This window comes from Mustela lutreola, chromosome 12 (assembly GCF_030435805.1).
Source record: "Mustela lutreola isolate mMusLut2 chromosome 12, mMusLut2.pri, whole genome shotgun sequence".
NCBI lineage: Eukaryota > Metazoa > Chordata > Mammalia > Carnivora > Mustelidae > Mustela > Mustela lutreola.
Window position 1 is genome coordinate 33,978,977 of NC_081301.1, and position 21,351 is coordinate 34,000,327.

Below are 21,351 nucleotides of genomic sequence, written 5' to 3' on the forward strand. Positions count from 1 at the left end.
ATGTTTGTGATTTTAATGGACTTCTAATGTTCTATCGGCTTGAAATATCAGAATGGATTTAAGCCTTCTTTGGCCCTAGACCTCGAGCATTCTTTTCAAAAAAAATTTTTCTCTTTTCTACATAGCAGTACCATAGATATCTTTGAGCTCAGGGATTTTCGCATTTAAATTATTTAAAGACTAAATTAATAGGAATGTGATCCTTGGGCCACATCTTTATGGCATTCATTATGTTTGCCTTTTCCCTCCGATATGAAACCAACTGACAAAGTCACCAACTAGTACATGACTGTGGCTACTTGGTCAGCATCAGGCCTTCCATTTGTTTTCTTTATTTGTGCTCATCTACTAAGTGTAAAGCGGCACCTTTCATGTCTCCCTTCGCATTTCTTTAACTGTTAGCAAAGTCAAGCATTTTGCAAATGTTAGCTTATTATTTTAAATTCTTCTGGGGCCTTTCCTGCTTTCAGGGGAAAAGGTTAGCAACAGATTTTATCTTCTGCTATTTATTTTTTTAAAAGATTATTTATTTATTTCAGAGAGAGAAAGAGAGTACATGTGGGCAGGGCAGAGGGAGAGAGACAGTCTCCAACAGGCTCCCCGCTGACTGTGGACAGAACCTAAGGCGGACTGATCCCACGGCCCTGAGATCATGACCTGAGCTGAAACCAAGAGTTGGACACTTAACCAACTGAGCCACCGAGTTGCCTCAATATTATCACTTTTTAATAGGTATATCACTTTTCAATAGGTATCTCACTGGTTTTGTTGTCTCTGCCTTATGTGGCTGATACAGAGACTTGGTGCTCTGACCCACAAGTCTCCCCAGAGATACCTTTTTAGAAGCCTCTTTCTCTAAACTCTCACCCCTACAAAAACTCTGAAACAGATTTTGTAGCCAGTTCAGGTCAAAGCCTGTCCTCACCTGGTCTTCTCACAATACCAGTGAGTGGGGGATGGCAGCCATTTTAAGAGAGGATCCTAGTGATGGGGTTCATGTTTGCAGAACTCTTATTCTCTACCTGTCCTGTGATTTGGTTCTAGCCCCACTTCTCGTCACTGTGTATTACTCCGAAAAACACACATGGCATCTAAATTTAATTTGCTATAGAGGTTCAACACATTTCCACAAACATGGACACACAGAAACAAACATGGCTGGGTGACGGGGTCTTGGGATCCCAACCCACATTAGGCATCCCACTGGCCCTTTCATGAACAAATCCACCTTCCACTCTCAGGTCTAATGAAGGTCAGGTGTGTTAAGTAGCAGGCGAGGTAGAAAATAAGAACTCTGGGCCCTTTGTTAAAATGGCCACAATGCCCCATCTGCTGGTGTCTATAGCGAGAAGACCAGATAAGGACAAGCTCTGACTTGAGAGCTTCAAAGTCTAGCATTGATTGTTCAGTGCTGAATGGCAATAGCTTCAGACCATTGGGAAGAAAATGTATAAACTATGAATAAGTGAGTCTTTAATCCAACAGTCCACATTAAAAATATCAAACTCCTGCCAATACTTTTCCTTTACAAATTTGTCCTCTGAACCCCCAATCTTGGATGTCTCCATATCAAAAAGGACTAGACAGTGTGTTCCAATGAAAAATAAAAGAACTGAAGTCACACAGACTTGGCTTACAGATTCTCTTGTGTATGATCTCAGAGGCTAATTCTCTTAAACCTCTGCTTCCTCGTGTATTAAAATACCTCCCTTGCTGGGTATCGTGATGGCTAAGGATTATATGCCCCAAAAGTTCAGGTTCATATAACAGAAGTTCAACACATACTGGGTTCATCTGGAGAAAAAAGCCAGTCTGCACCACTCCCACCACTACTATTGATACAGTGGGAATACTAGGTTTGAAGGTTCAAAATGAGAAATTAGCATTTAGAACTTGTTGGCATTTCATGGGCAAGAGAATGGAGTCCCAGAATAACAGACAGCCACACCCCATGCTTCTCTCCCTGGCTCTCCCTGTCCACAGTCTGTAGGCACCTTACCGAGAGCGCTCAGAGCCTCTAGCAAACCTACCACACTCCCTCGGTATCCCCTCTGTGCTGCAAGAATCCAGAGTCTCAAAGAGGTTGGTGCCAAGAGGTGGCTCACCAGCTTCATGGAGAGTGATTTCAAGGCCCTGACTAGAGACGCACCTGGCTGTGTCCACTGACAAGTACTTCTTCCGCGAAGTGCACCTTCACGGGGTTGGTCTTTAGCCTGGCTCTCTTCTCCTCAGTCAGGAAGGATGACTTGGGGACTCCCTGCAAAACATTACCATGACACATTTTAGAACCGGACTTCTGTAAAAGCCATGACACACCTTCTCACCTCTTAAAAACGAAAGCACCAACCTTGACAGCTGTTGAGGCCTCCGTTAAAACTGACAGAGAAGGACAGCATCCCACTAATCATCCCCTAGATGATCCCAACCCAGACAATGTTCTGATGTGTCTGAGAACGGTCGAGGACTCGGTACGGTAGCAACATGGTTGTGTACGACAAAGACAAAAACTGGCTTATGAACAAGAAGACCCGAGTTCTGCTACTCAGCAGTTGTGAGAACTACCTCAAACACAAATTCTTAGAGAGGTAAACCAGGTGTGTGTGTATGTGTGTGTGTGTTTGTGTGTGTATGAAACAAAACAAAATAACTCTGTGTGACTTTGGCCAAGTCATCGCTCCTCTCCAGCCTTTAGTTTTCCAATGTACCATGGGAGAGTTGGATCCAAAATAACTCCAGGGCTCCCCGAAGCTCTGGCCCCTGTGATTTATCCTTGGCTGCTCTTTGCTCTTCTCTTCTTTTCGGTGGTACCCTCTTTCCCCAGAGGTAGAAAGAGTCATCACAGGTTGGTATGAGTATGTGATGAAGCCCTAGCCTAGACCGTAGGAGGTTACATTGTGACACAGTAAACAGCAGCTTGCATGATCTAGACCATCCATGTGATCTTCCTGGATCCTGATATGTTATGATATGAATCCTGATGTTATTCCCAGCCTGGCATGCTCCATTTCTTGGTCTGGGTAGTCCTTTAGGCCAGGCTCTAGAAAGGGACATGTGTTAAGAGTCTCAAGATGGAGCGCTGGACTACATTTTATGTAGCTGACATAAAAGAGAGATATAACAACAGTCAGAGAAACTATAGGAAACCATGCTCATGGCCTCATATATCAACAGACCAATGCCATTAAGCACCTGAAGAAAAGAAGTGGCCTTGAATTCTTTTTTTTTTTTTTTAAAGATTTTATTTATTTATTTAACAAACAGAGATCACAAGTAGGCAGAGAGGCAGGCAGAGAGAGAGAGAGAGAAGAGGAAGCATGCTCCCCATTGAGCAAAGAGCCCAACGCGGGGCTTGATCCCAGGATCATGACCTGAGCAGAAGGCAGAGGTCTTAACCCACTGAGCCACCCAGGCGCCCCAGAAGTGACCTTGAATTCTTAATGCAAGATAAATTTGATCTCACAGGTAACTAGAGCCTTGGTGTAACAGGGTTCACGACTATGATTCAGTATCTCAAATACATAGTTTGCTTTTTAAAAATTTAGTAAAAAGAGAAGGGGAAATAACAATGTTCCCAGGGAAGAGGTATGGTAATCTCTCAACTTCAAAAATTACTTAACATCAGCTTGCTTTCTTCTTCCAGCAGAATGATTTTCCAGTTAGAAGAAATAGAAGCAATAAGGGGAAAAAGAAATTTACAACCAAAAATTGGTGATAAAATTATCAAATTCTTTGAATGAGTTCAAGACATCTATGCCAGTGAATCTAGGGACCCCTAGACTATCACACACAACAGTTGGTATCATCCACAGAAAAGAAAATGGAAGAAATATCAGGAGACTAAAGATGATTAAGTATCAAGTTTCCCAGAAAATGAACATGGAAGATTAAGGAAAACACATATTAGTAAGCTTGTCATTATTACTTGGCAGAATTCAAGATAAAAGGTGGTCAGAGAGCTTTTAGTCATTGATCACTAATAACCAATATGGAGTTACCCAGAATAAGTCAGAGGCAACCGAGTTCATTTTTCTTTTGAAGATGGGATTCCAGATTGGTAAGGCAGGGTCCTGGGGATATAGTAGTATTCCTTCATTCTTGCAAAGTATTTGATAAGGTCTCCTATAATCCCCCTGTGGAGAAGGCCAGATGCAGAGCCATTAGGAGGATTCAAAACTAATTGAACTATGCTCAAAATTATCCTGATTTAACTCAGGAACTCAGGCTCCCTTTGGCTCAGTGTCCAACAATGATGGTTAGCAATGGCTTGGATGAGGTCAGAGAACGTGTATTTACCAAACCAGTGAATGATACAGAGCTACAAGGTATCATCAGATCTCAGGCAGCAGAAATTTGGGAGGCAAGATAAATGAACTAGATATCTAAAACAGGTGTATGGAAAAATTGAGGGGCAGGGGCTGCTAAGGGCCAGAGGCCAAAATATCACTAACAACAAGCATCGAGAGGGTATAAGAGAGCAGGGCTGTCAAGAGCTGAAGGGAAGAGAGTAAAGTGAGGGGTCAAAGTGACAGGTACAACTGTCATTCAAAGTAAAGAGAAACCAGGGGCAGAACAGGGAGAGATGGAGAAAGACTCAAAGGAATGAGAAACCAGGGGCAGAACAGGGAGAGATGCAGAGAGAAAAAGAATCCATGGCGGGGGGTGGAAGGAGGGGGCAATTACTATTCTCTCTTGCCTTGGGGACAGCAATCCTGCAAGAGTGAGACCCAGAGCTGGATCAGACTATAGAAAGTCAATTGGCCGGGTAATGGAGGAAGTAGGGGAGGCGTGGGAAGAGGTGGATCCTGACAGGAAGGGAGAATGAGTACAGCTGATGACTGTACAAATATACCCTTCAGTTCTGTAATTCCCTGACTGTCAAATCTCAGCATGCCACAACACTGGGCCAAAGCAACATGATTTGACAGGGATTACTGTGAAGTGTGGCACTGAGGAAAAAAAAAATCAATAGCACAGCATGGGATGGGGGCTTGGAAGTGATTCATTTGGAACCAAAACCTCAGTTTTCGGTCAACCACAAATTTCACCCAAGCCAACAGCATGACTGGGCCTCTTAAAATCTTAACCCCATCTTGGACCTCGCTAGCATTTTCGATGCATATCAAACGTGCTCTCTCTGTTCCCTGGGGACTCTCATCAGTTGACCTTAGGTGGAACTGTATTCCTTTCTGGGTGCCACCATTTGGGAAGGCCACCATGCAGCCAGGATCTATGCAGAGAGCTATCAGAGAAGTGAGAACTCCGAGAAGGCATCACAGATGAAGAGAGCTGATGGAACAGTAGTGAGTCTGGAGAGAAGGCCACAGCCTGCTTTCTTTCAAACCTTTGCTAATCTATTTCATACAATGTGCACTTGCCCTGACGAGCATTAATTGGTGGGAATCACAGGGAAGAAGGGCCTCTCTCATATCTGGAACTACCCAACCAAGAAACTAGCTGCTTTGAGAAAGAACACACACTCTGTCACAGAAATGCCCAATCCACAGGCCCCGCCGCGGGTCCTCTACTTGTATACCCAAATAGGAGCTCTGCTCGCTGTGTATGTAGGCATCTAAAAGACACTGCAAACCACTTGCTTGGGCCACTGAATATTAAAAAGAGACACTTTAAAGAATATGAGGTCCTCATTATTCTAGGATATTTAGATGCTCCCTGGGTTTTAAATTAATCCGTCAGAGAGTAGAATACCTGAGCTGATAAAGACTTTCTCTGTGCATGTTTTTGCTGAACTAAGAGTTAATGCTTAAAAGGACACCGAAAGGGACAAGCTGAAAAGTTCTGTATCTTTTTTACCATTCTCTGCCGTAGACTAGCCAATGTCAATTCATAAAGACAGCAGGATCGGGGCGCCTGGGTGGCTCAGTCAGCTAAGCCTCAGACTCTTGGTTTTGGCTCAGGTTGTGATCTCAGGGTCATGAGACTGAGCCCCATGTTGGGCTCCGTGCTCCTGGGTACAGAGTCTGCTTAAGATTCTCTCTCTCGCCCACTCTCTGCCCCCCCACCCTTAAAAAACAAATAAAAAAATAAAGACAACAGAATCAAGGAGGTGGACTAGCATAACGCTATTGACCATAGGTTCCAAAATCTAACTACCTGGAAAATAACCCAGTTCCACTGATTTCAGCAAGTGTGACCATGGGCATGTGAGGCCACAGAGTCCTTATTTGTAAGAAGGGGATAACAAATATGTCTATCTTCTAGGATTTTCTTTCAGTGAAGATTTAATAAGAAATTAGATATGGGGGTGCTGGGTGGCTCAGTGGGTTAAAGCCTCTGCCTTTGGCTTGGGTCATGATCCCAGGGTCCTGGAATCAAGCCCCACATCGGGCTCTCTGCTCAGTGGGGAGCCTGCTTCCCTTTCTCTCTCTCTGCCTGCCTCTCTGCCTACTTGTGATCTCTGTCTGTCAAATAAATAAATGAAATCTTTAAAAAAAAAAGAAATTAGATATTGGTATTAATATAACAAATAACACATTATAAATCATGAATATAAATACAGCTCTCTACAATTAAACATATATTTTTCCCCATAAAATTCTAAGTCCTACAGAAACAGTAATTACTATTCCAACTTTGGATTTCGTTTTATTTTTTAAAGATTTTATTTATTTATTTGAAAGAAAGAGTGCGCAAGCAGGTGGAGTGGCAGACAGAGGGAGAAGTGGGCTCCACACTGAGCAAGGAGACTGATGCGGGGCTTGATCCCAGGACCCTGGGATCAAGACCTGAGCCAAAGGCAATTAACAAAGACAATTAACAGACTGAGGCATCCAGGAACCCCAACTTTTTTTTTTTTTAAGATTTTATTTATTTATTTGACAGTCAGAGATGACAAGTAGGCAGAGAGGCAGGCAGAGAGAAAGGAAGGGAAGCAGGCTCCCTGCTGAGCACAAAGCCTGATGTGGGGCTCAATCCCAGGACACTGGGATTATGACCTGAGCTGAAGGCAGAAGCTTTAACCCACTGAGCCACCCAGGTGCCCCAGGCACCCCAACTTTTTGAAGATTTTTTAAAGTAATCTCTATTCCCAGCATGGAGTTCAAACTCACAACCCTGAGATCAAGAGTCTCACACTCTACTGAGTGAGTCAGCCAAGCCCCATCCCCCCAATTTTGGATTTTAGATTTCCTAATCAATTTGAAGCCATTTGAGAACTCTAAGAACCTGTGATGGCAAAGATGGGCATCCTTGTTGACGTAAGACATAAATGATCACTCGCCTTATGATCATGTAACTCCTGATGAGAGGCCTGAGTGGGCTGGACAACACTCAGGCCATTTCTCAGGCCATGGGCCAATATCAGCTTCCCTCCCAGGACCCCTGGAGCACAACATTCACACCATCCTCTGCTTGGGAACCTCGGAGGAATCTCCAGAGTCCTTCTGGAACATGTTAATTGTCCTCTCTCTACGCTTTTCATTTTTAAAAGGATGCAACCCTAAGTTGTTTCCCTCTTATTTACTTAACAAGTGTTTTGCTTTCATTTCTTGAAAACAGCAGGGGAAAAAACCCACCTAATTAAGTAAGATGTTCTCCATAGAGATACTGATCAACTATATAAAAAGAATCTCTATTTAAAAAAAAAAAAACTCTTACCACCAGTTTTTTTAATAAAAAAACTCTTACCACCTGCACCACCATTTATACTAATTAGCTTTCAGTATACTGTTTTTTATACACTGGTTTCACATTATTTCATAGACAAATGCTGTTCAGAAGAATCTCCATTTATTTGTCCATAAAACATTTGGTCTGTCATATTTATGTCAAACATCTTAATCCTACTTAGGTGGGTTTTTCCCCTATTTTATTTCCAAGAAATAAAAACAAAAAACGGTACTTGTCAACAATGAGAAGAGACCGCAGTTTCCTTGCTTTTTTAGTGTTTTGAACTTTTTAGACCAGAGAAATGTAATTTTTCACATAGTCAAATAGCTGTTCATTGTGCTTCTTCCCACTCCCTCAATAGTTAGGAATTCTTTCCATAACCAATGGCCAGATAGACACTCATCCATATTGCTTACGTTTTAATGTTTTTTCAACAAATTTTTTTTAAGATTTATTTATTTGACAGAAAGAGAGAGAGATTACAAGTAGGCAGAGAGGCAGGCAGAGGGAGGGGGGAAGCAGGCTCCCCGCTGAGCAGAGAGCCCAATGTGGGGCTTGATCCCAAGACCCTGAGACCATGACCTGAGCTGAAGGCAGAGGTTTAACCCACTAGCCACCCAGGGGCCCCATTTTAATGTTTTTTTTTAATATAGGTAATTATTATTACATCAAATGGTGTGATGAGACTATTTTTTTCAAATATTTAAAGAAATATCCTAGAATGATTTTGTGAATAATTATCTTTTCTTCCAGTGATTTGGGATGCCATATTTTTCACAAACTAAATTCTTTTTTTTTTTTAATTTATTTATTTGATAGAGAAAGAGGGAGTAAAACCAGGGGGAACAGCAGGGGCGGAGGGAAGGGAGCCCAATGCAGGGCTTGATCTCAGGACCCAGGGATCATAACCTGAGCCCAAGGCAGATGCTTAACCACTTAACTAATGGAGCCACCCTGATGCCCCTCACATACTATATTCTTATATATGTACCTATTCTAGGACTTTCTATTTGATTACACTGACATGTCCAACCATTTTAGTTTTTAAAAGGGTTATACCAGGGCCATCCTCATTATTCTTTTTAAAAATTTTTAAATTTAAATCTTTTTATTTTATAAAGATTTATTCGTTTGAGAAAGAGAGTGAGGGGGGAGGGGGAGAGGGAAAGAGAGAATCCTCAGGCAGACTCTCCCACTGAACACAGGGCCTTGAGCCTACCACCCTGAGATCACGACCTGAACTGAAATCAAGAGTCAACCACTTAACTGACTGAACCACCCAGGCACCCCATTACCCCCCTTTTTTTCCCTTGATAAGGGATGTCTGGGTGGTTCAGTTGGTTAAACATCTGCCTTCAGCTTGGGTCATGATCCTGGGGTCCTGGGAACCAGCCTGGAGTCAGACTCTCTGCTCAGGAGGGAGCCTGCTTCTCCCTCTCCCTCTCCCTGCTATTCCCCCTGCTTGTGCTCTCTCGCTCTCTCTCTCTGTCAAATAAATAAATAAAATCTTTTAAAAAAATATTTTCTTGATAATTCTCACTTTAATAAACTTTGCCAAAGTCCAAATACAAGTTCCATTGGGAGTTTGAATTTGCAGTAAGAATATACATTAATATGAGAATAACCAATGTATTCATAACAGTCTTCCCACCAAAGAACATGGTATGTTTCTCTTTCTATATTTTTAAAAAATGTTTACATCCTTCATAATATTCTACTTTCTTTCACATATGGTCCACCTATTTCTTTTCCTTGCAGATTTCCTTTTTTCTTATTTTTTCCCTTAATGAACCGATTAGGATTTATTTATCAAATTTATAATTTTTGTTTTCCAAAGTATCATTTAGATTTTGATTTCTCTCATTTTCCTTATTCTGCCTTATGTTTGTTTTATAGTCTTTTCTTCCAACTTCATGCACTAAATATTCACCTGATCTACTTCCTTATTCAATAATAAAATCACCTAAGGCTATACATTTTACTCGAGTATAGCATTGACTGCACATAATTTTTAAAGAGCACACTTCTAATTTTAAATTTTCTTCTAACTAGTCTATAATGGCAGTTTTGCTTTTCTGTCTGACCCCATCTTTGCTTGGGAGATTGCATTTTTATTTCCAAAAGGCTGGACAGTTTTTTTAATTTTTAATTTTTTATAAACATATATTTTTATCCCCAGGGGTACAGGTCTGTGAATCACCAGGTTTACACACTTCACAGCACTCACCAAAGCACATACCCTCCCCAATGTTCATAATCCCACCCCCTTCTCCCAACCCCCCTCCCCCCAGCAACCCTCAGTTTGTTTTGTGAGATTAAGAGTCACTTATGGTTTGTCTCCCTCCCAATTCCATCTTGTTTCATTGATTCTTCTTCTACCCACTTAAGCCCCCATGTTGCATCACCACTTCCTCATATCAGGGAGATCATATGATAGTTGTCTTTCTCTGCTTGACTTATTTCGCTAAGCATGATACGCTCTAGTTCCATCCATGTTGTCGCAAATGGCAAGATTTCATTTCTTTTGATGGCTGCATAGTATTCCATTGTGTATATATACCACATCTTCTTGAAGGCTGGACAGTTTTAATTAAGTTTTTGGTAGTTGTTAATTTCTATTTCACTATATTCTGGAAAAGTGACTTACATAGTTTCTTATTTGGGGAATTTATTGAGTTTTCTTGATAGACTGGTAGGTAGTCAATTACATTAGATTATTAAATGCATTACTAAAATTCTCCATGCCCCTATTTATTTTTTTTTATCTTTACTTGGCCAAGGCTAAGAGGTATGAATTAAAAAGTCTCTCAGAATGAGAATTTTCTGTCAACGCTTTCTCCTTGGTAGTTCTTTCTCTTAGGACTTGATTATATACTTTTCCTGTATCACAGAGAAAGGGCTCCTTTGCCTGTGGATTTTAGGATTGCCATTTCCTCCCAGCACACCATCCATGCCACACCTTGCCTTGTGATGAACTCAGGGCTGATAAGACACTCACATCCAACAACTCACTTGGTCCTCAAAATAACCCATTAGAGAGACAAGACAATTATTGCCATCATCACTGTCTTATAGAAATGAAAACTGAAAGTTAATGACTTGCCCAAAGTCATAACACAAACTTATCTTAATGCTTGCAGTACAGTGCCCTTGTCATTGTCCCACTCTGCATAAGTCTAGATCTGTCTCCTTGGCTGCACCAAAAGTTCTGAAAGCCTGGGCTGACCCATACCTGTCTCTCCTCCATAGCACCGACACATCAGCTATCTTCAGGCAACAGTGACTGCCCACCAACTTGCTGCCTGGCTGCTGTCCCTTCTGCCACTTGCCTTTCCTGTTTATGCTCTGAGTGATATCCTACTGGGGATTTGGGGCCCTGGGGCTGAGAAAGGTAAAACTAACAGACATAGAAAGAGATTTACCGACGTGCAGCGAACAACTGTGATTGAAAGAGAGTCTTCAGCTTCCCTGAAAAAAAAAAAAAAAGAATAAAAATAAAACCATTTCATGACTTTAGATGATGATGATGATAATAATAATAATAATAATGATGTGTGTGTGTGTGTATGTCAGGGTCAAAAAGACTGGCAGAATTACAAAGCAGCCTAATTTGCTTCAGCTTCTTTGGCTCAGCAACATTGAGAAAGATGAGAGGGAAGCAAGGGTCCGCAGAGGAGCTGAAGCAGTCTCAGAGAGCCCACCCCTGACCGCGAGGGACTCTTCAGACACCTGCCTCTACCATCTAGTCTATACCTACAGCCACTTAGTTAAGTCACTTAGATTTAATTTAGTCTTTATGATGGGGAACTCATGCAGTTGGTATGACCACTCGGCTAGATTTATGTCCAAAAAAAATTTTTTATGGGAAAACAGAGCAATAACACAGAAAACTTAGTTTGCTATTCAGCCAACTTAGACTAAACATTTCACTAAATTGAATAAATGAATGTGGATCACATTTATCAGCTAAAAGCCAGCCAGCTTGTGGTGTTGGGGCACACAAAATCAGTGCGATGAGTCGAATCATACATCAAGATACTAGACGTTTCTGTCTTGTCATCATCTCTTATATATTCTCAAAGTGAGAAAAGTCAACTAGACGCTGGCCCAACTTCCATTTTGTATTAGAGAACAGAACTGAAAAATCAATCCATCTTTCCTTTTCCTTTGCCACTGCTACATAGAGAAGCTGTTTGCAAATAATTTCATTTGACTTCTTGCAATATGAACATTTAGGACAATTGCTGCTGGTATGTTGCTTCCTCAAATGGGTAAAATCAACTTGCGGTTTCGAAGTGTCTAGGGATTGCCTCTTTTCCATTTTATACAAAAACAGGCCTTTCCCAAGACAATCCACAACAAACCAAGGTCCAAGTGCTCTCAAAAGGACATTCAGGTCTCCCAGATATCTGGAGGGAGTAGAGAGGTGCTGTTGTGCCATGTTTTCCTTGATTTTTTCTCTTTATATGTGGCAATGGCCCTGGGAAATAAGCTTAAAAAAAATGGGATTCCTGCAGTGTATGACAGAGAGCACAGATTTATGGCACCCATCAAGTCACAGCCCTGCTGAGGAGTCCTCAATGCCTCCTTATTCTACCCAGAGACTGTCACCTGAACTTGCTGTGTCAGCACTCCAGACCCTTCACCATGTGGGCCTCACTTCCCAGAACTTTCCTCTAGAAGGCACCTGGTGCCTTAGGCCAACTGACCCCACCTGGTAATTCCTGCTTATCACTTCTATGCTTGGATCACCCTTCACCTCCACTCTTGTGGGCCAAATTCTACCCCGCACTAAAGGTACAGCTGAAATCCTTCTGGACTCCTCTGTTTTGTCAAACCCAGTTTCCCCAAAGGCTGGAGGAATCTGTAGCCATTACAGCCCCTTTCCTCTGCTGCTCTTGAAGCAGTGTCTGCCCTCAGCCTCACACAGGTGCACCCGAGAGTCCGAGTCCGTACTCTCAGTCTGTGGCGTGAGGGGAGTGCCGTCCCCTGGCCCCACAGGGCTCCTTGCTCAGGTGCTCAGGAAACAGGCCCAGTTCAATGTTACCTGCACAGCGACATTCTGGCCTACAGCTTTAAACTGAGAATAATTTTGCTTGTTAGTCAGAGTTTGATTTAGCCTGGCAGAAATATTAGCTTCACTGAAAATCTAAACTTAATTTGCGAGCACTGATCATCTTTGAGAGAAATCACCCGATAATTGAGAAACCAAACATCATGATTTCTATCACCATGCTTCATTTTGTAGAAACAAAATCATCAAATCCCATCAGGGGGCTGTCCCACCCACACAACTTATCCTCTGGCAATCTGGAAGCAATATCAGGCTTGGTTGAAAGGACACTATTTTCTACACTTTGATGGATTCTCTGTAAACTGTAAGCTGTGTCTCTGTGTCTCTCCACAGAAAGACTGTGTGCCTCCAGAAGGCAGAGACCGTATCCTGCCTTTTCATTTTGTCTCACTCTGACTTTGTCCCTCTTACTCATCGTTCAGTATGTGTTGTCCACAATAGGCTCCCAGAAATGAAAACCACCCAACACCACTCACCAAAAAAAGGCATAATAAGTATCTTTAAGTTGGCTTTCATGTAACTCCATTTCTCATGTCTCTTAATTTAAAGTCATCAAAAGAGTGTTGAGTGACCAACTGAAAGATGGCGGAGGCTGTAGGGGCCTACGAGATGTCTGTCAGCCCTCTTCACGCCTATCGCTGACCTTCTTCTGTCTTAAAACCAGGGTCAGCAATCACTGACTCATTCAACTGAGCACTCACTGTGTGCTGGCTCTGAGGGAGATCACGGTCTAGACAGAAAGTGAGGCGTCGACACAAGTCACGATGCCACTGGACAGAAGGTGACCTCTGCCATATCAGTGAAACTACAATTTACCAACCAGGCATTTAAGAAGAGCTATCGGAAGGGTTCAAGAAGAACTGACAGATTTAGCATCACTTTAGTCCAATCTTTGGCATACACTACAACAACGCTGGAAATCCTCACTGGGTAGAGCCTGTGTATTATTCTTAACCCCACCGCCTGCTGTGCCTCGTGCAGTGCCTAGCATAGCAGGGGGCTGTCCCCCACTCCATCCCTTCTCTGGACAGATGACACACAGTGACCAAGACCAAATTCTCAAACAAGGCTGCTGCCTCCACTTCAAGGAGAAGAGGACCCTACTAAAGCCCTGGGGGAGATCAATTATGTCATTCCTGTCACCCGTCTTTCTGCTGTGATCATCTGTGTGACTCTGCGGGTAACGGAGGCAATTTAGTACCTCAGTATATTGACTGCTCGTTCACAGGAAAGGCTTTCAGCAGGCTCGTTGTTCATTTGGAGGATCTGATCACCGGGGAAAAGCTTGCCATGAGCAGAGCCTCCTGTTGGACAGAGAAGAAGTAATTGGTGTTCACGCCAGGAGGGCCCAGGCCCTTTGTGTCACTGTGGTATAACTGAATGGGTGGCTGCTCCAGTGCCCTGGGCACCAGCTCACCCCCCTTCCTGCCCGCCCCCCAGCTTTGGGCTCACAGGGATCTATTTTCCTGTTTATAAAACGTGAATAATGTATCTATCATCCATCACCTTCAAGGGATAGTAGGAGACTGTCTTGAAAAAGAAAACTAGCAGAAACCCCCAGAATCAACAGAGCTAGCCATTTATTGCATTCATCTCTAAAGAACTCTGGGTGTGTGTGTGTATAAACTGAAATCGGTAGATTTTAACTAAGTCCAGATCTAACATCAATACACAGTTAATGTATGGAAACAAATACTAGACATTTCCAGCCTGCTCTTCTTCGCCTTGATAGAGCCTATATCTTACAAAGACTCAAGTGAAAACAAATCAATAATTTCTATTACTCTCTGGCCAGCAACTCTCCCCAGCTCGGAGCATGCAGTGTTTCAGGGAAGAGGGCCAGCTGATTCAAATACTGTCACTACCCCGAGACTGGCTAGGGAGCCACGGGTGGGTAAAGCCCTGCTCCAGGCCAGCAGGAACCTGGGGTTCCAATCAGCAGGTGAACTTGGGCTCCCCCACCCCCAGCACCAAAGAAAGGTACAAAGCTCTAACCAGAATTAGGTCAGAATTAGACATGCCCTTTCTAACTCCCTGGGGTAGCATTTTTGAAATTACGTTCTAGGACAGAGAGATGGGAAGAAATCCGGGGCTATTTCTCCCCCTCCTGAAAAACCAAACTCCTTTCTTGCTTCCCAGTCCACCCCTACCTGCTGTGACAGCCACCACCGTGAGGGGAAGGCTCTCAGAAATGTGAAATCCGTAGTCCTGGAGGAGGGCATCTTTGTCTATTTTTACTGTGTGTTTCACAGGCGTGAGGGTCTGGATTGGGATCCCGGGGGTCCCATCAGCTGCAGCAACTTTAGCCCTGGAAGAGAAGGAGTATTATAAAAAAAGAGAGAGAGAGAGAGAGGACTGTAGGTAGTGGTCAAAACTGGGACAGCCCTAGGCATCCTGGAGGAGGGAGATGCAGCACGGAGAACACCCCCAACATTCCTCTTGACAGAGCTAAGTAAGGCACAGACACCGGTGCATGGAACATCTGGTTGAACACAGCACCAGTCTCTAGAACAGAAGTCGTGAAGTGCTCTGGGCACTCAGAGAAGGGGGGAGAGCAGTTCTAACTTTGAGGGGTGTGGGATAAAGAATCAGGAAAGCATTTGCTGCCTGGAAGACGGGACATTCGAGCTGCACCTTGAGAGATGTCGAGGGTATATCTATGCATCCCAGGTCCTGGCACAGAAGACATTCAGTAGCTGCGGCAGAGTGGATGGATGCAGGGATGCGGCGATGCAGGGGGGCGGGGCCGGGGTTGCAGGGGGGCGGGGCCGGGGATGCAGGGGGGCGGGGATGGGGTGGAGGGAGGGCGTGGGGGTGTGATGCAGAGACACAAGGAAGCAGGGATGCAGGTACACATGGCCAGGCATCAGGCAGGAGGCAGTGCATCAGTAGAAGTACAGAAGAGGAAAAACAGGGACTGTGAACAGGAAGGAGGTATTGTTCCGTTTGGGTGTCTGAGGCTGACTAATTCCACAGATGGATAGTTCCTTTGGTGATTTTGTTTTTTCTTTTGTGCTTTCGGATGAATTCCACTTCCCTTTCAACTAGATAACTGTGAGGATTCCAACAGGAAATCCTAGAGAGTGAAGATTCCCCCTAGAGTGATCTTTAAAAACATATATGTTCTCTATAAATCTAAGAGCAGGTAAGTTGAAAGTTTGTATTTTCTTTCTTTCAAAACCACAAGTCGGGAGCTATTTCTCATTTGTCTGTGGCAAATGACTTTTCCCCCCTGCGAGTGGTCCTTTCTGAGAAGGGTCAAATGGGGACGAGATGAGGCATTTACTGTCATAATAAACGACAGAATGTGGAGGAGTAACAGCTCCCCAGGGGCTCTGCCGTTAAGCCCTATCATTTATTCTCATCCATTTACCAAATACTGTCAGGAGCTCTGCTTAATGCAACAGGACCTCACTTATCTGAAAATCACATGTCAGTGATAATGGATCTCAAATTTTAACAAGGATCGGGGAACCCAAAAACTGCTTCAGGGAGCCAAAATGTATGAGACAAACCCAAGTACAAGACCTCATGCCCATTATCCATCAAGGAGCGCCTCATACCCCAGCTTAGAGTTGATTTAAACTGTCTGACCGGATGATGACCTGACCCAGCCGGCTTAGAGACAAAGAGAGGATTTCTCCTACACAAGCACAGGGGTCACACAGAGAAGCATCTGCAGAGGGATCTAATGAGAGGGAAGAAACCGAAAACTGAACATGTAGAGTGAATAAAGCCAGTAGGCATCCCTGATTAAAAAACAACACAAAACAAAACCTTAAAGCTACGAAAGGGCCTTTCTAAATAATAATATAGTATACTGGGTACCAAAAATCACATTTATGTTCTTTTTACAAAGAGCAACAGGAAGGATACTCTAGACGTTTCTAGAATTTAAATGGCGGGGGGGGGGGCAAAATGCACATGATAGTTATCAGAGAAGGAAAAACAGTAAGAGGCATAATAAACACAGGAAATGGAGAAGTCCCACTTGTTTTTAAACAGACGATGACAGTACACTAGAAAATGATCAATAAAGAGGATTGCTGGTGTAAAAAAGATTAGCAGTTACAGGATAAAAGCACCAAACAGCCTCAAAAAGCCATCACTAACTCATTGAAATAGATTAGTTGAATGTGTATTAGGAGCCAGGCTCCATACCTAAACAAATACATACCAAAAACACAAGCAACAATGAAAACACAGATAAACTGACTTCATCACAATTAAAAACTTTTGTGCTCCAAAGGGTGCAATTAAGGGACGGGCTGGGTGGCTCAGTCGTTTGAGCATCTCACTCTTGTTTCGGCTCAGGTCAAGATCTCAGGGTCACGAGATCAAGTCCCCACACCCATCTCTTCACTTAGCTTAGTGCAAGTCTGCTTGAGATTGTCTCTTTCCCTTTCCTTTTGCCCCGCTCCCGGCTCATGCTCACATGTGTTCTTTCTCTCTCTCAAGTAAATTAAATAAATCTTAAAAAAAAAAAAAAGGACATAATAAAGAAAGTGAAAAAAATCCACAGAATGGGAGAAAACATTTGCAAATCATATATTTGATAGGGACCTTGCAGTTAGACTATATAAAGAATTCTTAGAACACAAAAGAAGAGTGAATCAATTAAAAAGTGAGCAAACGATTTATGTGGACATTTCTCCAAAGAAGACATACCAACAACTGTGAGAAGAATGGCAAATCAAAACTGCAATGCGATACCACTTTATACCCACTAGGATGCCCATAATCAGAAAGACAGGTCAAGTGTTGACGAAGATGTGGAGAAAATGGAACCCTGACATCATCTAGCAGTTCCTCAAAAGACTAAACGTTGAACACTATATGACCCAGCGATGCCACTCCTTTGTATATCCCTAAGAGAAATGAAAACATATGTCCACACAAACTCGCACACAAATGTTCATAGCAACAATATTGATAATAGCCCCAAAGTGGAAACAGCTCAAATGTACATCAACTGATGAAATGACCAAGAAAATATTCCACGGCAGAATATTATTTGGCAACAAAAAGGAATGAAATGCAAATACATGCTATAATTGGGATCCACTTGGGACACATTCTAATACGTGAAAGAAGCGAAACACAGAAAAACATACACTGTGTGACTTCACTTAGGGAATATGTTCAGAATAGGCAAATCTATAGAGACAAGTAGTGGTTGCCGGCTGAGAGAAGGAGAATTCTGGGAGGGAATGGGGAGCGATTGCCAATATATGAGGTTTCTTTTTAAGGTGAAAAAAAATCTTCCAAAATGGATTGTGGTAATGGTTGTACATCTCTGTGTATGCACCAAAAAACAATGAATTGTATGCTTTAAGTGGGTGAATTGTTTGGTAAGAACATTGTAGCTCAATAAAGCTGTTTAAAATAAGGTAAATCAGTTTATTTTTAAAAAATATTCTATTTATTTATTTGAGAGAAAGAAAGAGACCACGAGTGGGGGAGGGAGGGGCAAAGGGAAAGAGAGAGACAATCAGACTCCCTGCTGAGTGCAGAGCCAGACACTGAGTTTGATCCTAGGACCCCGAGATCATGACCAGAGCAGAAGTCCAAAGCTTAACCAACTGAGCCACCCAGGCACCCCAAGGTAAGTCAGTTAAAAAAAATAAGATTCTATGGGGCACCTGGGTGGCTCCATGGGTTAAAGCCTCTGCCTTGGGCTTAGGTCATGATCCTAGAGTCTTGGAATCCAGCCCTGCAACGGGCTCTCTGCTCAGCAGGGAACCTGCTTCCCCCACCCTCTGCCTGCCTCTCTGCCTATTTGTGATCTCTCTTTCTCTCTCTGTCAAATAAATTAATTAAATCTTTTTTAAAAAGTTAAAAAAGATTCTGGTGGGAAACTGGTTACAATACAAATATATGAAAAATGGGCATAAGTATATAAAGTAAAATACCCAGATTTCACATGCTCAAAGCAAGTGAAATGACAACTTACACATAAAGAAATAAAGTCAGTAAATAACATGGAAAATGTATAACCTTATTAATTAAAGCACAATCGAAAGAGTTACAGAGTACTATTACATGTCAACTAAAGCACCAAATATAAATAAAAATAATAAAGCCCAACATGTGTGGCCTTGGGATTTAAAGCTGACCATATAAATTAGCTATTCAACCTCTCTAGAAAATAATTAGGGAAATTGTAACATGAATGTAAAATTTGGTCATTTTCTTCAACCTTCTGTTACCATTTTGACTGCCATTCCTCAAAGTAATAACCTCAAAAAGAATTATTATTTGTATTAGAACATGAGCTCCTAAAAGACAAGGGTAGTATCTATTTATTCTGTGTTCCCCAGGCCTAGTAAAGTCCCAGAATAGAGTGCTTCTTAAATATTCAAATATATTTATCATAGCTACATTTAGAATAGTGGAAAAATACAAAGTAACTCAACAGAGGATAAACCAAGCATAACAAAGAATTACTCCAAGACTCTTCATCAGTGAAGTATCACAAGCCTCAGAACTTTAGACAGACATGGAAACACAGCTTAGAACATACCCTTTCAGGGCAGGGCATCCTCTAAACTATAGTTCAGATCCTCTTCCTACGGGAGAGCTTGAATTATTCTAGACCTAAATTCTCTGAGTGCTGAGGAAAGATCTTTTGCCCACAGGAAGCATTTGTGCTTACTAGGTAAATATGTGAGCAAAATACTGTACACAGAAAGCAGTACTTGAAATGACTGGCAAAAATGAAAATGTATACATAACCATTAATAAATAGCAGACAACTTGAATGTAAGTAATAGAATTCAATATTTGTCATTTTCCTTTGTTTGCTTAATTGGCAATACAGCTCAGCCCTATGACTAACTAGGACGCATCTTCTCCACGTCCCAGAGCTCAGTAAATGGTATCACGAGGACTCTTGGAAATAATTCTCGACTTTATCCTGCTCTTATCCCTACCATCTGATCAGTCACAACACCAAAAGATCTCTAAGGTTGTCCATTTCTGTCTCCTCAGTCACCCTTCCATTTCAGGCCATAGATTTCTCCAGTAGTCTCCAAACTGGTCTCTTCACTTTTCACTTTTGTCTCTCCCAAAAACCTCTCCATCCAGTACCCAGATTGATTTTACAAATGTAACCCTGATCGGATGTCTCCCTTGACTGGACTGCCTCATCCAAAATCCTTGATATGGCTTAATACAGCTCTGGCCCACCACTCTAACCTCAACAACCAAGTCATTCATTCTCCTGATATTCTTGTTCTAGCCAAATTAGTCTCCTTTGAGTTCCTCAGATACACTGGCCTTTGCACAAGCTCTTCCCTTTACCTAGAATCCTCCCCTGAGCGCCATAACCCCTTACAGCACACACTCTCCAGAAATTTACCCAACATGCTCAACCCCTACTCTATCTTCTGCTTTGTGCAGAACTATCTCCTTCGGTTGAATGCACCCACAGAACATGCACATCTCTTCTAGAAATATACATAATATTTGCAATGACCAAGGTGAAGTCTCTTGTCCTCTCTAGACTACAATTTGTGAGGCAAAAACCATGTCTTTTTTTGTCCCATGTGCCAAACTCAAAGCTAGGCATAGAATAAGGCTTACTAACATATGACCAATAAAAGAAAAGCAAACCATACCACAGGGTTAAAACAGAATCCATTTGGATGCTTTTCAAATGGGTAGTCTTCAGTTATCTGATTTTTTTCCCTTGAGAAGGGTGCGTTCCTCAACAATGGTAGACAAACAAGGCCCCACTGTGTTGACTTATCCCTGCATGGTGTCAGTGGCTTTGGTCCAAAGTCTGCGTTTGACATTTTTCCCGAAGGCCACGTTTCAGCTTTTGTTTGGAAAGGGATTGCTTGAGAACATGACCAAACTGTGGCTTCTCCTCACAAAGACTGTTTAATATTGGACAGGGAGCTGAAGGAAATGCTCTCTGCAGCTAAATTTCCTCCTCTGAGGCATCTTACAAATAGCAGATTGAGCACTGATAATCCAGAAACCTATTTCTGGTTCCCTTTGTAATGGCTTCAAACCACACATCTGGGGTCATTCTGATGCTTTTACATTGGGACAGCAGAAGACCTGTGGCTCCGCTGTGGAATGGATCTAGCCCACAGCAAGACTAGGGGAAAACAACAACATGTTACTTTCATCATGAAAGTAGCTTCATGGACACAAATTCTGTATTTTATGGGTCATTCATTCATACCAAATTGACCAACACTGGAAAAGGAAAAAAATACCACATGGAAATAGCTTATGCCTCTGATATTCTTTGGCTTTTTATCTATTCTCTGGTATATCAGAAAATATATTTTACTTCTATCCTGTAACAACAAAGAATTCACCTCCGAGTTCCAGCAGGATGTGGAAAAACTATTTTGAATCTATGTTTAACACTGTATTAGACGTTGAGCTTGAATGAGTTCAAAAGCTAAAGTGTGGTTTAAGCTGGATTTTTAATCTAAGGTTGATTCAAAGAAAGCAGAAATAGAGGGAGGAGTCCCCCCAGAAAGAAAGGTAGCATGGAGTCCTAATCATAGGACTTTGCTTATGACAGTTTCCAGGGACCATCCAATGAAGGACTGGGAGTATATGCTATAGGGCCAAGGCCTACCATTGAGAGAAGCAATTATTCTATTATTACTTCAAAAAGGAGATTCAGA

The 21,351-nt window shown here is 42.3% G+C and overlaps 1 protein-coding gene across 1 annotated transcript in view; it reads right to left on the bottom strand.

Moving 5' to 3' along the window:
• The window catches only part of FRMPD1 (FERM and PDZ domain containing 1), a 91,425-nt gene that overhangs the window by 21,118 nt on the left and 48,956 nt on the right, over window positions 1-21,351 (bottom strand). Inside the window, exons 3-6 of the mRNA XM_059142954.1 lie at window positions 14,851-15,008; window positions 13,902-14,004; window positions 11,049-11,094; window positions 2,150-2,257 (exon numbers count right to left, since the gene is read on the bottom strand). Of these exons, the coding sequence (XP_058998937.1) occupies window positions 2,150-2,257; window positions 11,049-11,094; window positions 13,902-14,004; window positions 14,851-15,008 (415 nt within the window). The remainder of the gene's footprint in view (window positions 1-2,149; window positions 2,258-11,048; window positions 11,095-13,901; window positions 14,005-14,850; window positions 15,009-21,351) is intronic.